This window comes from Palaemon carinicauda, chromosome 28 (assembly GCF_036898095.1).
Source record: "Palaemon carinicauda isolate YSFRI2023 chromosome 28, ASM3689809v2, whole genome shotgun sequence".
Classification (NCBI taxonomy): Eukaryota; Metazoa; Arthropoda; class Malacostraca; order Decapoda; family Palaemonidae; genus Palaemon; species Palaemon carinicauda.
Window position 1 is genome coordinate 23503099 of NC_090752.1, and position 16061 is coordinate 23519159.

A 16061-nucleotide genomic window follows, 5' to 3' on the forward strand; every position below is an offset into this window, starting at 1 on the left:
TATATATATATACTGTATATATATATATAAATATATATATATATATATATATATATATATATATATATATATATATATATATATATATATATATATATATATATACTGTGTGTATATATATATATATATATATATATATATATATATATATATATATATATATATTTATACACATACATTCATATTTATATGTATATATATATATATATATATATATATATATATATATATATATATATATATATAAAATGTACATAATGTTATGTGTGTATGTATATATGCCTATGTATAGAATGAGTACGTGATGTTAAACAAGTTTCGTTTATATATTATTCAAGTCAGTGGATATGATTATCAATACAGATATCTAAATGTGTATTAGTTACGGAAAAATGCGAAATAACGTTCCAATCGAAGTCATTAAAGGACGGTTCGGGATATGATAAAATCCCCATAACTCATCAGTGACGTAGATTTGGAAAGGGACCATCGAAAATCATCCATCCCCTGTAAATTGTGATATATTCGTAATTATACAGACTCAGATGAAACTCATTGCCATTATTCTGGTTTTATTGTCAAACTTTGTCAATATAACCGGTGTGAAAACTTTGCCGATCGGTCAAGTTGTTTGTGTTGTTAATGTGGTCATCATGGATCCAGGCAAGATATTCCAGATTATCACTAATAGTACGTTGCTTGGTGAGTATCTATCTATCTATCTAAATATCTATATATGTATACATATATGTGTATATATAGATTTATGTATATGAACATACATACATACATACATACATATATATATATATATATATATATATATATATATATATATATGTATTTATGTATATATATATACTGTATATATGTATATATACATATATATATATATATATATATATATATATATATATATATATATATATATATATATATATATATATGAACACATACACATATATGTACGTTGTATGTACACATATATCCACACACACACTCATATACATATATATATATATATATATATATATATATATATATATATATATATATCTATATATATATATATATATATATATATACATATATACTGTATATATATACATATATATATATATATATATATATATATATATATATATATATATATATATATACACACGTGTGTGTGGAAACAAGTGTGTTCTATGTTGGTATGTGAACGTGTTTAGTTTTAATTACTATATATTTATTGAAAATTTTTTCTTGTATCTTTATAATGATTTACATGATATCTTAATTGATAGCGTTCTCTACACTCATTGTTTCTCTTTTCGATTACATTTGTTCCTGTGCGTTGTGTGACTCGCCGAAGTTTACTTTCATGAAACACGATGATTTGTAAAAATAAACCTTTGAAATTAGGTAATTTGAATGCTTTGTTGTCATATCTTAATAAAATAAAAGCTGTGAGATCTAATAGAAGTTTTGAAATTTTACTCTTTGTAAGGTAGATTATAATTTATTTCTAACCAATAAAAAACTGGATATAGTTTTATAGCTTAAAAAGCTATCCAAAGATACAGGAATTTTTGTTTACCAAATCTTTTTGTGGTGGTTATAGAAGTTCCACAATATTTAAAAAATCATGCTGACATTGAAAATCCATTAATACCGAGATGAATTTTTAAGGGCCTATGTTTTCCGATATTGGAAGACTTATAAACCTGTGTGAGGTTATCTTATTAAACGCAAAACAAAGAAAGGGCAAATCAGAGCACTTCACATATTTTACCTTTTACTGTGAGGATCTATAAACAGACGCTGGAATGATTACAATAATGTATTTTCTAGATACGTGGTCTTTAGAAATTCATACATTCTTATGTACCACAGTTAATGCAATGTTTCAAAATAGGAATATCTATAAAATAAATTCTATAAATGAAAGTGAACAGAAAACTTTCTCTGAAAAGAAAAAAAAATGCTTTAACTAATTAATAAAAATTGGCAGTATTTTTTGAAAAGTAGGATAAATGTTTTTACTTTCTATTGGGATGCGCTATTGTATTTAACGAATAGCGAATAATGATTAAAAAATAACAGAACGAAGCTACGAGACAACACAGAAATTTAGGAAAAGATATTGCAAGAGATTCAAAAGAACTCATGTGACCTAGAAAAGCAAAAGATAACAATGCGCGCAGTGCACGAGATAAATTTAAACTTAATCCTTATTAAAAATCTTGAGCTGAGATGACGAAATGAAAAACAAAAATCACAGAGGACACGACGAACTTCCATTAAAATTCATAATTGATTCGTATTTTGGTCAGCTGAACGTTCTTAGGGAGTGCGAAGAGCATGCCCGAACCATCTCCGTCTGCCCCTCAGCATGATCTCATCCACATATCGCAAGAAAAGCTATGTTTTCATAGTGATCAAAGTTAGAGCGAATACTAAATATTTCAATAGCGATTTCATGCTATCGACAACAACCTTCAAGCCTGGTCCCTCAGCTTGTAAAATAAGATAAACTTTGTCAACTCTTTCCAGTACTGTATACCTGGGCCCTCAAAATACAAAACATTAAAACTTCCATAAATGTAGTGCAAATTGCTCTACCTCATCTTGTATGTCCTTATTCAGATCAACAACCTCATAATGAGTTTACATAATCATCAGTTAGTTCAGTTCTAATGATCACACAACACCATTCCTGGCTGAGCAACAGTTCTCTGACAAGGATTTTACCACATAACTTCATTGTGTGCTTCACCTTTTTCATAGAAAGAGATTTTAAATATTGAATTTATCCAATCATTGAATCCACTTATAAAATGATCTTTAACTTTTGAAAAACTTTACATACATTGTTAAAAGTTTTCCGTAAAATAACATTAAAAACCCGTGGATAAATATTGACAGGCAAAAATTTCTCACCATCACCAACCAAAAGTAGGTGGTGTGGTGATGAAAAACTGGCCAACGTTAGACATGAATAAAACAATCTCGTCTTAGCTCCTAGTTTCCAGTGGCAGTGGAACAGCTGCCAAAGATGGCGGGCTGATATGTTCCACTGCAAAGAGTGCTAAAAATCTCTGGACTACGATAGGCAACCTTTGGAAACTGAACCTCGTAATGTACAATGTGAGAACCCTGGGAAGGGAAGATCTTGGTACGTTACAAGAAATCAGGAAAAAATACAGTTGGAAATAATAGGTTGGAGTGAAGTTAAAAGAACTGGGTAATCTTTTATAGAGTTGAAAGAGAGTTATATAATTTGCTTCAGAGGACATGAAAGGAACAAAGAAAATGGATGGGTTTTCTAATTAATGAAAATCTTGCAGGCAATACAAGATAGTTTTTAGAAAGGAGTGAAAGAATTGTAAGAGTGATAATCAAGCGAAATAAGAAGTATAAACTAAAGGTAATTCCAATGTATGAACCAAAAACTTCCCATACAAAAGATGAAATAGAAACTCTTTACGAAGTTATGGAGATATCTTTGAAAAGGCGCAAAAAATAAAAAATAACACATGCTTGTAGAATCTGCTGAAATGAATAGTCTAAATATCATTAGCACCTCTTTTTATTAAAAACAAATTGAGCATAGAAAATGGACATGAAGCAAAAAAAGGAAAAACGAAATAGATTTTATTCACAGTGAAAAATTTCATTTAATTAAAGAGGTAACAGTGCTAAACAGGTTAAAGTCAAGCGACGATAGGGTGGTGAGAGGCAATGGTGGTCTAGATCTAAGAAATGAAAGAGAAAAACCAATTTAAGAATAAAAAGTAATTCTGCAATAAGAGACAAATCTGATCATATTAGTTTAGCAATACAATGTAGTAAAATTAATACAAGAGATGGGTGGAGAAATTCTCAAACACGATCAAGGAAAACTATCCAAATAGACCAAAATTCTTATCAAGAAAAGATTGAAAATGATGGTAAAATCCTAGAAAGGTGAAATAAAGCTAACAAAGCAGTCCAAAATAATAGACAAAATAAAAACTCAAGACACTTCTAAACATAATCAAACCCAAAATTGAGGAAAAACTAAACAAAGGAAGAAGCATCAAGTTAATGAAAGGAAGACTTGGAACAGGGTGCCAACAGATATTCACTTTAATTTATGAAAATTGAAATATAAAAAAAGAGATGGAGTGAAATTTTTTTTCTGTATAATGCTTACAATGCTATACAGTAGTGATATAAGAAAAAAAAACTGTTGCTAATAGAAATAATGAAACACCTGAACCGGTAACAAAAGTAATAGCATGAGAAGTAAAGAAAATATTTAAAGGCAGAAAAAAAAGTCAAAACAGGAGAAGATGCCCTAACAGTTGATTTAATGATAGATGGAGGAGGTTTCATAGTAGTAAAACTTGCTGAATTTTGCACACAAAGTGCTCTTTACATACTGCCTGGTAAAACTGTATCATTATATTAGTTGACAAAAATGGAGACACAAAACACCTGCAAAATTATCACTCCATAAGTTTACTCTTAGTAACATATGAAATATTGATAAAGATTAAATTACATTCTGTACAAAGCCAACAAGACTATAATCAACCAAGAGAGCAGGCAGGCTTTAGAATGGGGTATTCAACAACTTTCTATATCCATGTAATCAACCAGCTAATGAAAAAATCAGCAGAGTATAAATAACCCCCATGTATGGCATGTATAGACTTTGAGAAAGCTTTTCATTCTGTCGATACTTCAACAATAACGAAAGCCTTTCAAAAGCAAGAAAAAGATGAATCTTATGTTAGAATACTTGATATATTGTTCAGAGTTTGCCTGGACATCAATACACTTATTCCTCAACCCTTTTATCACACATTTCATATCTTATAACTTTGCATATCTGTCCTCCATGTATCCGTTTTTGATGATTAATGCTGGTTACTCTCAATGCCCTTACTGTTTCAGATATTATTCAAAATATTACGGTCATCTTGTCTTCCTTTCCATTTATATGTACATTTTTTCGTCAGCATATGAATATATAGGGAAGTAAATATACAGTACATACATGTACATATACACATATACACACACACAAACACACACACAAACACACACACAAACATATTTATGTATGCATATATATATGTACATATATATATATATATATATATATATATATATATATATATATATATATATATGTATATATATATATATATATATATATATATATACATATATATATATATATATATATATATAAATATATGTATATATATATGTATATATATGTATATATACATACATACATATATATATATATATATATATATATATATATATATATATATATATATATATATATATATATATATATATATATATATGACAACAGATGTTTCCTTTAAAGGATAAAAATTTAAATATTATCCACAAGAGAGATGGTGTGATGAAAATTGTAGAGGATTTCTGTACAGTGCTATACAATAATGATATAAGAAATGATTTCACCAATAGAAATAATGAAACACTTGAAGGGGTACCAAACGTATTAGTAGGAGAAGTAAAAAAGCCTTAAAAAGCATGAATAATCTAATTAATCTACTTAAATTTCATTGATCAGAGAATTAGTTGTTGAAGTAAGTTATATCTATCGTTTGTTTTTAAACGATTTGGCGGGAAATTACTTCATTATTTGTTTAGATACCGTGACCCTGTATTTTCAAAGGTTCTGTTTTGTGAAATAATTGGATAGACTCCAACAAATGTGAGTTTTTTTTTCTGATTACCTGGTATGAAAAGAAATATTTGGGACCCTTTCTTTGCCACTTACTTTTCAATTTTTTCCGGTTATCATTCATTTTACTTAAAATTTTATGATTTGCTTATGAAATGTAACTTGTCTTGAGTTACTATCTGTAGTATTTCCTCTCTCTGTGTTCATTCTGTACTTTATTTATTTTGCTCAAGGATAGTTAGCTGTTGTACAGTTTGCCTTTTTAGTGCACTAATTTTTAGTAACCTCTTTTAAACTAGATTTAAGAAAATTGGTAAATTTTCTGCAATATTTTGGAAGAAAGTTAATAGGTTATGGAAGAGCGTGCCAGCTTCATTGGTAAAAGCGTAGCCTGAAGCCAAAGAACTGATATATTTCTAAAGAACTGTTTTTTTTTTATATATATATATATATTGGTTGATATTTGTTTTCTTTGGCAAAAACATCTGAGGTGCTGGAAGGGAGGAAGGTTATTCTTATGACTTTTATACATTTTGAATCCTCCTTGCACCTGTTTCTCCCTTACCATTTTCCCCATTTAGGGAATGCTTCCAAGACTGGATGTGGTTGATTTGTATACTGCTTTGGGTGCCCTTTGCCTTGATGGTTCAATAGAAAAAAAAAAAAAAAATCTTGGAAAATCAATACACGAATAGAATGAGTTTTATTATGATGTGAAGTAAGGAAATTAAAAGAATGGTAACACGTTATGTGAAAGGCTACATTACTTGTTTATTGGGCTACCACTGCTCGAGAGCAGTGAATTTTAAGTCAACAAGAAGCCCCCGAATTGTATTGTGTACTATACTACTGAAATTATATTATGTTTATGTTGTAGGCTTTTGTATGGAATTTGTATGTATGATATATATCCTAGTAAAACCAGAGCGCGCTGATCCATATCAAGTCTAGTTATGCAACTTAGAGGTTTATACAAGCATTATACAACATAAATAACCTAAGACTTATAAATTGTTATGTTCTGTCATAATGTAATTGGCCTCCACTCATGCTCATTTTTCACTGCCAGATTGACTATAGGTTGAACTAATGTGGAAATTTATTACTTATAAAATCTTTGAAGATTACATTGAATAAGTGGTGTTATATGGAAGTATTCTGAACTGTCAAAAAGCTTGTGGTGAATAATATCCTGATAAGCTCTTAGACATTCATATTAAATGTTACATCTCGGAATAGATAGTAGAATGATCTGTGAGCAGTAATCGTTATTCTTTTATGTTTCAAATGCTATTTTGCCTTAGAGATTAATGTTCATGTTATGTAACACTAGGATCATAAATTAGAAATGTGCTTCTCGCAAAATAGAAATATATATATATATATATATATATATATATATATATATATATATATATATATATATATTCATATATATATATATATATATATATATATATATGTATATATATATATATATATATATATATATATATATATATATATATATATATATATATATACATATATATATAATTTCTTAATCTGTTTCATATCCCTGAGACTGATATATAAAGTAAATTTTATGTTAACAAGCTTGAATGAAAGTTAAGGAGACAAAAACAGAGATCTAATAGGAAGAACAAATAAGATATTATCACACTGAAGAACTTTCAGTTGCACAAATTTATTCTACCTAAACACTTTTGATGTAACAAAGCCGAAAAATAAACACATTCTTTGAAAATTTCAAGATGTAGTTCTGGAATACCACTTTCTAAAAACCTAATGCATGAAGTTCTCGGCAAATTTTATTAATTTACAGTATTCAAATAGCTGAAAAGGTAATTTCATATCTGTAATACTGTTTCTTTATGGATGGAATATTTTTTTATCTAAAGAAATAGTGTACTAAATTGAAATTAAGAAGATTAATTTGTATAGAAAACAACTGTTGCCCGCATAAAGCATATTAAAATCAAATATATAATTTTTCATTAAAAACATTAGTAGAATATTGTTATGTTAGTTAAGCCTAGTGATGTATAGTGCTTTCTAGTGATGTTTCCATTATGTTAAGTGGTGTTTATAAAAAAAAAAAAAAAAAAAAAAAAAAAAAAACACGAAAAAGATATTCTCCTTGTACAAGTCTATATTGTGACCAACATAATTCACGTTTTCATTGAATTAATTATGGTTATAATGGAGATCCTAATAAATATTTATTGTGTTGGTATAGCCAGGTGATATATAGTGCTTTTTAGTGTTTTTTATTAAAAAATTAATGTTTGTGAGACAATGAACTACCAAAATATTCACTTTGTACCTGGGTCTTAATTGTGGCCCACATGACGTACATTTACATTGAATAATTGATGATTATAGTTCAAATATTAGTTAATAGTTGTTAATTTGGTATTGACATGTAATACACAGCAATTTCTAGTTCCCTTTTCATTATGAAAACGGAGTAGATTTTATAACAGAAATATATACTTCTTCTGTGAATATATAAACATTGTTACATTTAAAAAAAGAAAAAAGAAAAAACAGGTAAATCCAAGATATGAAAGGGATGGCAATTGCTTTTTTTTGTCTTCCAAAAACTAGCTTCAACAGATTTGGGGGGCTAAACCCTACTAAGTTGCCCCCTATTAAGAGAATGAGAGTGAGGCTGAGATTGATGATGACCTGGAGTCCATTGACGATAACTCCACACTAATCTCCTATTAGACATCAACGAGGGGAACTTTTACCCCATCCTTCATCTGGTTAGTTGATAGTACCGAATCAAATAGTTTACTTATTGTATTCCTAAGGAATAATTTTTATAATTTGAATTGATTGGATGGTCTCCTACCAGGTAACCTTACTTACCTTATAATTGTGTTTTATACAGTACTTATCTTAACATATGCTAATCAATGTGTCCTCTTTCAAAGATTCTATGACATGTAAAGTCTGAGCAGCTCCCAGAGCTGACCACAGAGTCGATGGGGGAAGAAAATGACATGGCACCCTCAAATGAAGAGGAAAAAGAGAACCAGTGACAAGCCCAATTAAATTATGTGAAAGGAGGAAAACATTAGCTGTCCTCACTTGTCGGACTTCGTCCACCTTTCTTCCGTATGTACGCATTCCACCTACCAGTCCTTTCAGGCAACGCCTACACTGTCTAATATGAAGTACATTGGATATGAGACGAACTGCTTTACGAGGCAAAAAAATATGTGCACAACCTTCTTTATTGAAAACCCAGAAATGATGGTGTTTATTGGTATCTTCATTTATATGGCCAGCATACGCATGCCTGGTTTAGAGAATTATTGGTCAAAATAGACGAGGACGTAGCAGGTGGTATATGTAATGTTGTCTGAAAGGTTCAGGTCGATAAGATCCCTTATGCATTTGAACATCGATGAGAATACCCGAACCATCACTGCCCAATTCTTCCGGATTGGGCTCCCCTTCAATGCTGTCACTAGAATTCCTGAAGGTGGTTGAGACACCGACACAGTTGGTGGATGAGGTCATAATGGCTTGCAAGGGAAAAGAGCCATATCCCTACGGCAGTACATCCAAGAGTCCTGAAAAGGGGGAAATAAGTTGCTCTGTAGGGCCAAAATTGATGGATATCAGAACACACCCTCCTCTATCAAGGAGATAAAATTTTCTCCGGTAGTCCCACAAGTCTTTCGAAGGAGTCTACCCTACAAGTCGGCAGCAAGAGGGTAATCCCCATGGTCAGACACTGAAAAACCCCATTAGTGTGACTTCTATCCTGACAAGTGGTTCACCACTATAGGCCATATCGAGTACCTCAAAGACTGAGAGACCAATAGTATAGGATATTTTCTACTAATTTCTGTCAGAGAAATGGACAAAAAGGTTAAACCTTGGAAGAAACCTGAGGCCTACTGTTCAGAAGGGATCCTTGCCATGCATGAAACGATAATAGTATTGTTACTGTCCTTTCATTGGAAGCTGGGGGTGGGGGCTCTAATAAAGTAAATCCTGTGTTACGATAATCAGTAAAAGAAAAGGGTAGAGGCTTTCTTCGGTAATATTGTCAGGGATTACATTTGGAGAAGGGGTGGTATCGACAAGCCAGATATGCTGACCCACCTCTACAAGACTTCAATGCTGGCCAAAGGGTGGTATATAAATATCCTGGACTTATGAATTTATAATGCCTAGTTGATGGTCAAGAGAGACTACAAGGCCTCAAAGGAGAAGCCTGTCTCTCAAGACCTTCTAGCTGGACATATTGTAAGTTGCAAAAAGTCATGAGGTTACATCATCAAAAGTGATGCATTTCTTCTTCACAGTGGGAGCCCATTCCAGTGCCAAAGAAGAGACAGAAAGTTAGCAAGCCACCTGACAACCAGCATTATAATACCTAGTAGTGGGATACGCCAGTTTTTATTCCTAGCGTGCTGACTTGTAAGCTCTGTTTGAAGAATGATGATATCCAAAGTACATGATAGATGTCCTCTGTCTACTTATTAGCCAACAGGAATTACTTCATCCCCTTCTATTCTCTTCTAGGTAGTAAGGCCAGTCCATGTATTGGTCCCTCACCTTCCTAACCCCAGTGCAGCAGTAGTGCCAAGTACCGGATCTTTCCTTTTAGATTGGTCATAATAATATGTTTATTTTTTAAACTGTATATGTATGTTTTGAGCTCATGTTTGTGTTTTTGGCGTTGTGGCAAAGTCATTATTATAATGTTTTTACTATACTGATATATATTTTTATCTACTGTTTGTGTTTTCAGTGCTTTATTAAAGTTATTTCATGTTGTTTATTTAGTAACATTCTTGAATTATAATTCGTTTGTTTTTTTGGCTCTTTAGTAAAGTCAATGATATCATGTGTGTGCTTATGGTTTAAAGGTTTAAAGGTCACTCAGGAATGACAGAAACAAGGGAAAATGACATTTCGCTAGCTAGCAGGATGATGCATTAGAGACTGGCCATATTACATATAATCAGCACCCAAGCTTCTACCCAATCTAAGACAAGGGAGGGCTAGGTAATGGCCTATAAGCTCCACCAAATTCACCATCCCTAGCTCAAAAGGATGGTGAGATTGCATACGCTAGAGAAAATAACAAGTTTGTGGGGGGCTCGAACCCCAGTCCGTCGATCACTAGGCAGGGACGTTTGCAATTTGTCACTTTAGTAAAGTAATTTTCATGTTCCGTTCATGTGATCCGTATTTGTGAGGCACCTTATTCAGATAATCACTTGTGACTAGACCTTTTCCTATTTTGTTTATTCTTGTATGAGTTATCAGGTGAATGTAAAATGTAGTTGTATATTTTGGTACCTTTTTAAATACATTATAGCACTAGAATAGAATATTTAGAGTAAAAATTTCTTCTAATTATTGAAAAAAAATATATGAACCATTTTTTTAACAGGTTTAGATACAAAGGGTTAAGTAAAAGTCAACATGTTTGAAGGCAAAAATTCCTGTACTACTAACAGGTATAAAGGTTTATAATGTTTCATTATAAAATTGGGGAGTAGACCGAATCGTTTATACTTTTGGTGCCGAAAATATCTTAGAAAAGCCTCAAAATTGACCGGCTAAAATCCTTTTTTTTTTAAAATGTATAGTTGCTCTTGACTTGTTTTCTACTCTCAAAAATTATAAATGAAGCAGATATTTACTAAATTTGTGGGGTAATTCTCGAATAAAATAAATGCGCTAAAGCAGTCATAGGACAAAATAATTTTATCCAAATAATACTGTTCTAATTTTCAAGCATTATTAGAGTTTTCTTATTTCCATATTAATTCTATTCATTTTAATCAAGATTCTTTGTGTGTGTGTGTGTATGTGTGTGTATTTGGAAAAGACTAACCCCTGGCAGTGCTGCTATATCTCAAACTACTGCAAAGGGACCTCATCTCCTCTTCACACATATTTCTACAACCTTTGTATCGAGTTTAGACCTGTCCTAGCAATAAATAATTTCTTGCGTCATTACATAAAATTTTGGGGTGTTATTTTTAACGTAAATTCGGGTTTATTGGATGTCCACATTCATATTTTAGATGATTTTTTATGCATCTCCTTAAGGAATCTGAGAGCCTGGTGACTAGGAAACTGCATTGATGCAGTCAGTGTGTAAACAAGCAGAAACAGGTACAAATATTATTTGATATTAATCTGAGTAATTATTAGTACAAAATAGATATAAAGTGGAATCCCTATAATACAGAGAGGGAACTTAGAGTGAAAGAATAGGCTTACTTTCACTCGTTATTGGTCATCTTTTTCTTTGCCACCAATATCCTTACATTCACGGGTCGGTTGCCTGATGCGGACTCTCCAATGCCTTTTACCAAAGGTATCCTTTTCTAGTGAACCTCTTCTCTCTATATCATCCTTCATTTTATCTTGCAATCTAATTCTCGGCCCCCTTCTCAATCATCTTCCCCTAGCAGGTTCCTCCCAAGCCCTCCTCACTCCCTCCCCACCATCCATCTTCAACTTTCTTATCACGTATGTAATCCTTACTTCGCCTTCCATTTTTCTTATTTCATCATTTTCCAATCTTTCAGTCAGTGTATTCCCATAAACTACCTCAACATTCTCATCTCTGCTCTCTCAAGCTTTGCTTCCTCTTTTCATTTTAGAGCCCATGTTTCTGATCCATACATTAATACTGGTCTTATTACTGGGCTATAGATATTTACATTTAGCTTGATCGGCATTTTCTCGCAACATACAATTCCTGATATCTCCTTCCTCCCCCCCCCCACCACCACCACTCCAGGCTGCTTTTATCTCTTATCTTATTTTCAACTTCAGCATCACGTGACCTATAGTAGATCCCAAGTATCTGAAATGTTTCACCTGTTTTATAACCAGGCCTCTAGTTTCATATGTGGCTACCCTGTCTTGCCCTTTTTATGGCTGACCATAACTTCAGTCTTATATATATTTACTCTCAAGCCATCCCTCTCGGAAGTCTCTTGCTATTGTACAACCCTTCTTAGCAAGTCTTTAAAATGGGGCTTATGCTAACCCTTGGTGTAATCCAAAACTAACTTCAGAGGTTTCTGTTTCCCCAACAATTGTTATACTTTTGACCTTTTTTTTTTTTTTATATTATCTCAACCATTCTAACCCACTTCTCCGGGACTTTCCTCTTCCTTGAGCACCAAAAGATACCTTTTCTTGGTGTTCTACCATAAGCGTTCCCTAGATCTCCAAAAGCACAGAAGAGTTTCAGGTTTCCCTCTAGCATCTCTTCTTGTAGCTGTCTTACTTTAAAGATGCCATCTATAGCCCCTTTGCCCTTCCATGAATTCAACATGCTGTTTCACAATGTTTACAGTATCTCTCAATTTCTCATCTAATACCCTCTCAAAAACAATGAAGCCATACTTTGTTAGTTTATATAAGCCCGTGGTTACCATATTTCATGACATTACCTTTATGCTTAGATATAGTTATCATTAGACGTTCCTTCTCTTCTTTAGGAATTATATCACCTTCCTATACTGCCCTCAAGAAATACAGCATCCATTTCCCCCCTCTGTAGCAAGTATCCTGACCATTTTACTTTTTCATTCTACTTGATGGCTGCTTCACTTCTTTATTCCGTATCTCCGTCACTGGTCCCTCCATCCTAGTTATTGCTTATTGGCTAAAGAAAAAAAAAAAAACTGTTGAAGGCCTAGTTCTAGTTACACTGTCATCTCCTGCAAATGTACAGTATATCGTTGATAATTTTCTCATTTCGATATAAGTAATTGAAAGAAAAAAGCAATAAATATTTATTGTTTTCGCATAGTTAATCCATTTTTCCACTTGCCAAGTAAACAATGGTCTAAACAGTGAAGTGGAAGATTTCACTATCGTACTCCTACCCATTAAATAGAGGTTGAAGTGTTTTTCGTACATAAGAAATGGTGTACTTAATAAGTTACATATGATAATTATATTGTGTACATATGCATCTTATCCAGTTAGATTGAGAAAGAATGATAATCTTTAGAAGAACCAACAAATGAATAGCACTGCTGTTGAGTTCAAATTAGACAGGCATAATAGTGACAATAGAGTAAAAACTAAATAGGTAGAGATAATGGTTTTCCCCCTACATTGGCTTTGAAATTTCTGATAAAAGATGGTTTACTTTTTATAGTTAACAGTTTGTGATCAATCAAACGAGGAGAAGTACAAATCTGAAACGTCATTTCGAAGCAATATCACGAACTATTTCTTAAAGGTTTGTGAATGAAAGCCAGTTTGAAATCGGAAAATGATAAACAAAATGGCCATCGACATTTGATTGAATCCCCTGAGAAATGATGCTAACTGCATGTTATAATTGTTATAAACTTCATTTGAAGAAACAATGTTTAATGGTGAACAAATCAAATTAATTAATTTGAAATGAATCTTTAAAGAAATAGGGAGTAAGTATAGAAAATTAATTTCAAAAATAAATGGAATGATCAAGAAAATTTACATTTGATTAAAATATCATTGTAATCTTACATTAAAATATTTTGAAATATTAATTGCAGAAAGTATGATACATTGTCTTCAGAAGATAAGAGCCTTAGATGGATACAATTGTATAAATCTAATACATTATAAGAATAAAAGATCAACAACGCAGACCAATGTTTGGGCCAGCTACATAATCAACTATAGGATTCTTGATGGCTTGCCTTTGTTCGGACTGGTAATTTTTTAGCTACATGATCTAAAAAAATGTCTGGTCTATGACCATGCTGGCAGTATATTTCTCGAAAAAATTCCAAAATTAGTTCCTCTTTTCAGGTGAATCACATATTTAGCCATGGAATATTCAAAATGCCATGTATTTCTCTACAGCACTCATAATGGGATTATTGACTGTATCAGCCACATGTTCCAGTATAGGGTCTAACCTGCCTGTGCCGACTGTGTGTCCTGATATAGGATTCAAAAGAGGGTATGTAATTAACTATAAATCTTCTCAAAGTTGGTATAACTTTGGGGTGATGTCCCCTTTAAACATCGCAGACTCAAAATTGTTTGAACGTAAGTGTTTTTAATCAAGGGACATTCGATAGTTGGTAAGACTGTTAAAATAATTTAAAACTTTTGATACGACAGTTAGCCGAAGGGGGTGTTTCATGATCAGTAGTTATTCAATCGATAGAACACAAATTAGTATTATTTCAGGAGCTTAGAATATACTCATCCATCTCTGTTTAGTTATGGAGGTAGGGAAACCGGAACGAGAGTATCACAATGAGCATCGAGAATGATAGATGACAAAAAACCTAATTTACTACTTGAATATGACGGACTCCTCAGCAAATAACTGGCTACACAAAATGCAAACCCTCAAATATCAAGGCCTAATATATATTTACACACATACACTGAAGGAAGAAAGAGAGAAACATCAAACTGATGAAAAGAAGAGTTGGAACAGGATGCCAACAGCTATTATCTCTGAAGGATGAAAATGGAAATATTATCAACACAAGAGGAGTGAAAAAAATTGTAAAGAATTATTATACAATCTCCTACAATAGTGACAAAATAGCTTTGCAAATAGAAATAATGAAACACCTGAGACGATATCACACGAAACAGTAGAAAAAATAAAGAAAGCATTAAAAAAAATGTCAAGAGGCAAAAGTAGCAGGAGAATATGGCTTAAGAACTATTTAATAACAGATGGACGAGATTTCATAGTAGTAAAACTCGCTGAACGTTACACGAAATGCCTGTAAGAATGCTCTATACCAACAGCATAGAAAAACTTCATCAGTATACTAATTCACAAAAAGGGAGGCACAGAATACCTAAAATATTACTGCTCAATAAGTTTATCCTCAATAATATAAGACATATGTACAAAGATCATATTAGACCGAATACTAGGCTTTAATCAACCAAGAGAGCTGTGGAATCAATAACTGACTATATCCATATAATTAAACAGCTAATGGAGAAATCCACAGACAATAAAAAACCGCAAAGTAAAGCATTTATAGACTGTTAGAATGCTTTTGATTATGGCTGAACTTTAGCATTAATGAAAGCCCTTCAAAAGCAAGGAGTAGGTGAATCTTATGTTAGAAAACTTTAAGATATCTATATGGAAAAGACAGCAATACGGAAACTATATAAAGATAGTGAGAATATTTCTACTGTGAAAGGAGTTAAATTGGGAGTCCCAATTTCATCTAAATTCTCCACAATGTGCCTAGAAGAAGGTAAAACTGGAAATGAATATGAGTAAAACTAAGAAAGTGTTCAATAAAAATGCAAAAAAAAAAATGACAACAAATAAAGGTTATGGAGGAACCACTGGAGACTTAATGAATATATG

At 31.9% G+C, this 16061-nt stretch overlaps 1 protein-coding gene across 1 annotated transcript in view; it reads left to right on the forward strand.

Moving 5' to 3' along the window:
• The first annotated feature begins 463 nt into the window (after positions 1–463).
• Positions 464–16061, forward strand: part of LOC137621726 (putative neural-cadherin 2) — a 520727-nt gene continuing 505129 nt past the window's right edge. Inside the window, exon 1 of the mRNA XM_068352240.1 lies at positions 464–702. Coding sequence (XP_068208341.1) covers positions 546–702 — 157 coding nt within the window. The 5' untranslated portion in view covers positions 464–545. The remainder of the gene's footprint in view (positions 703–16061) is intronic.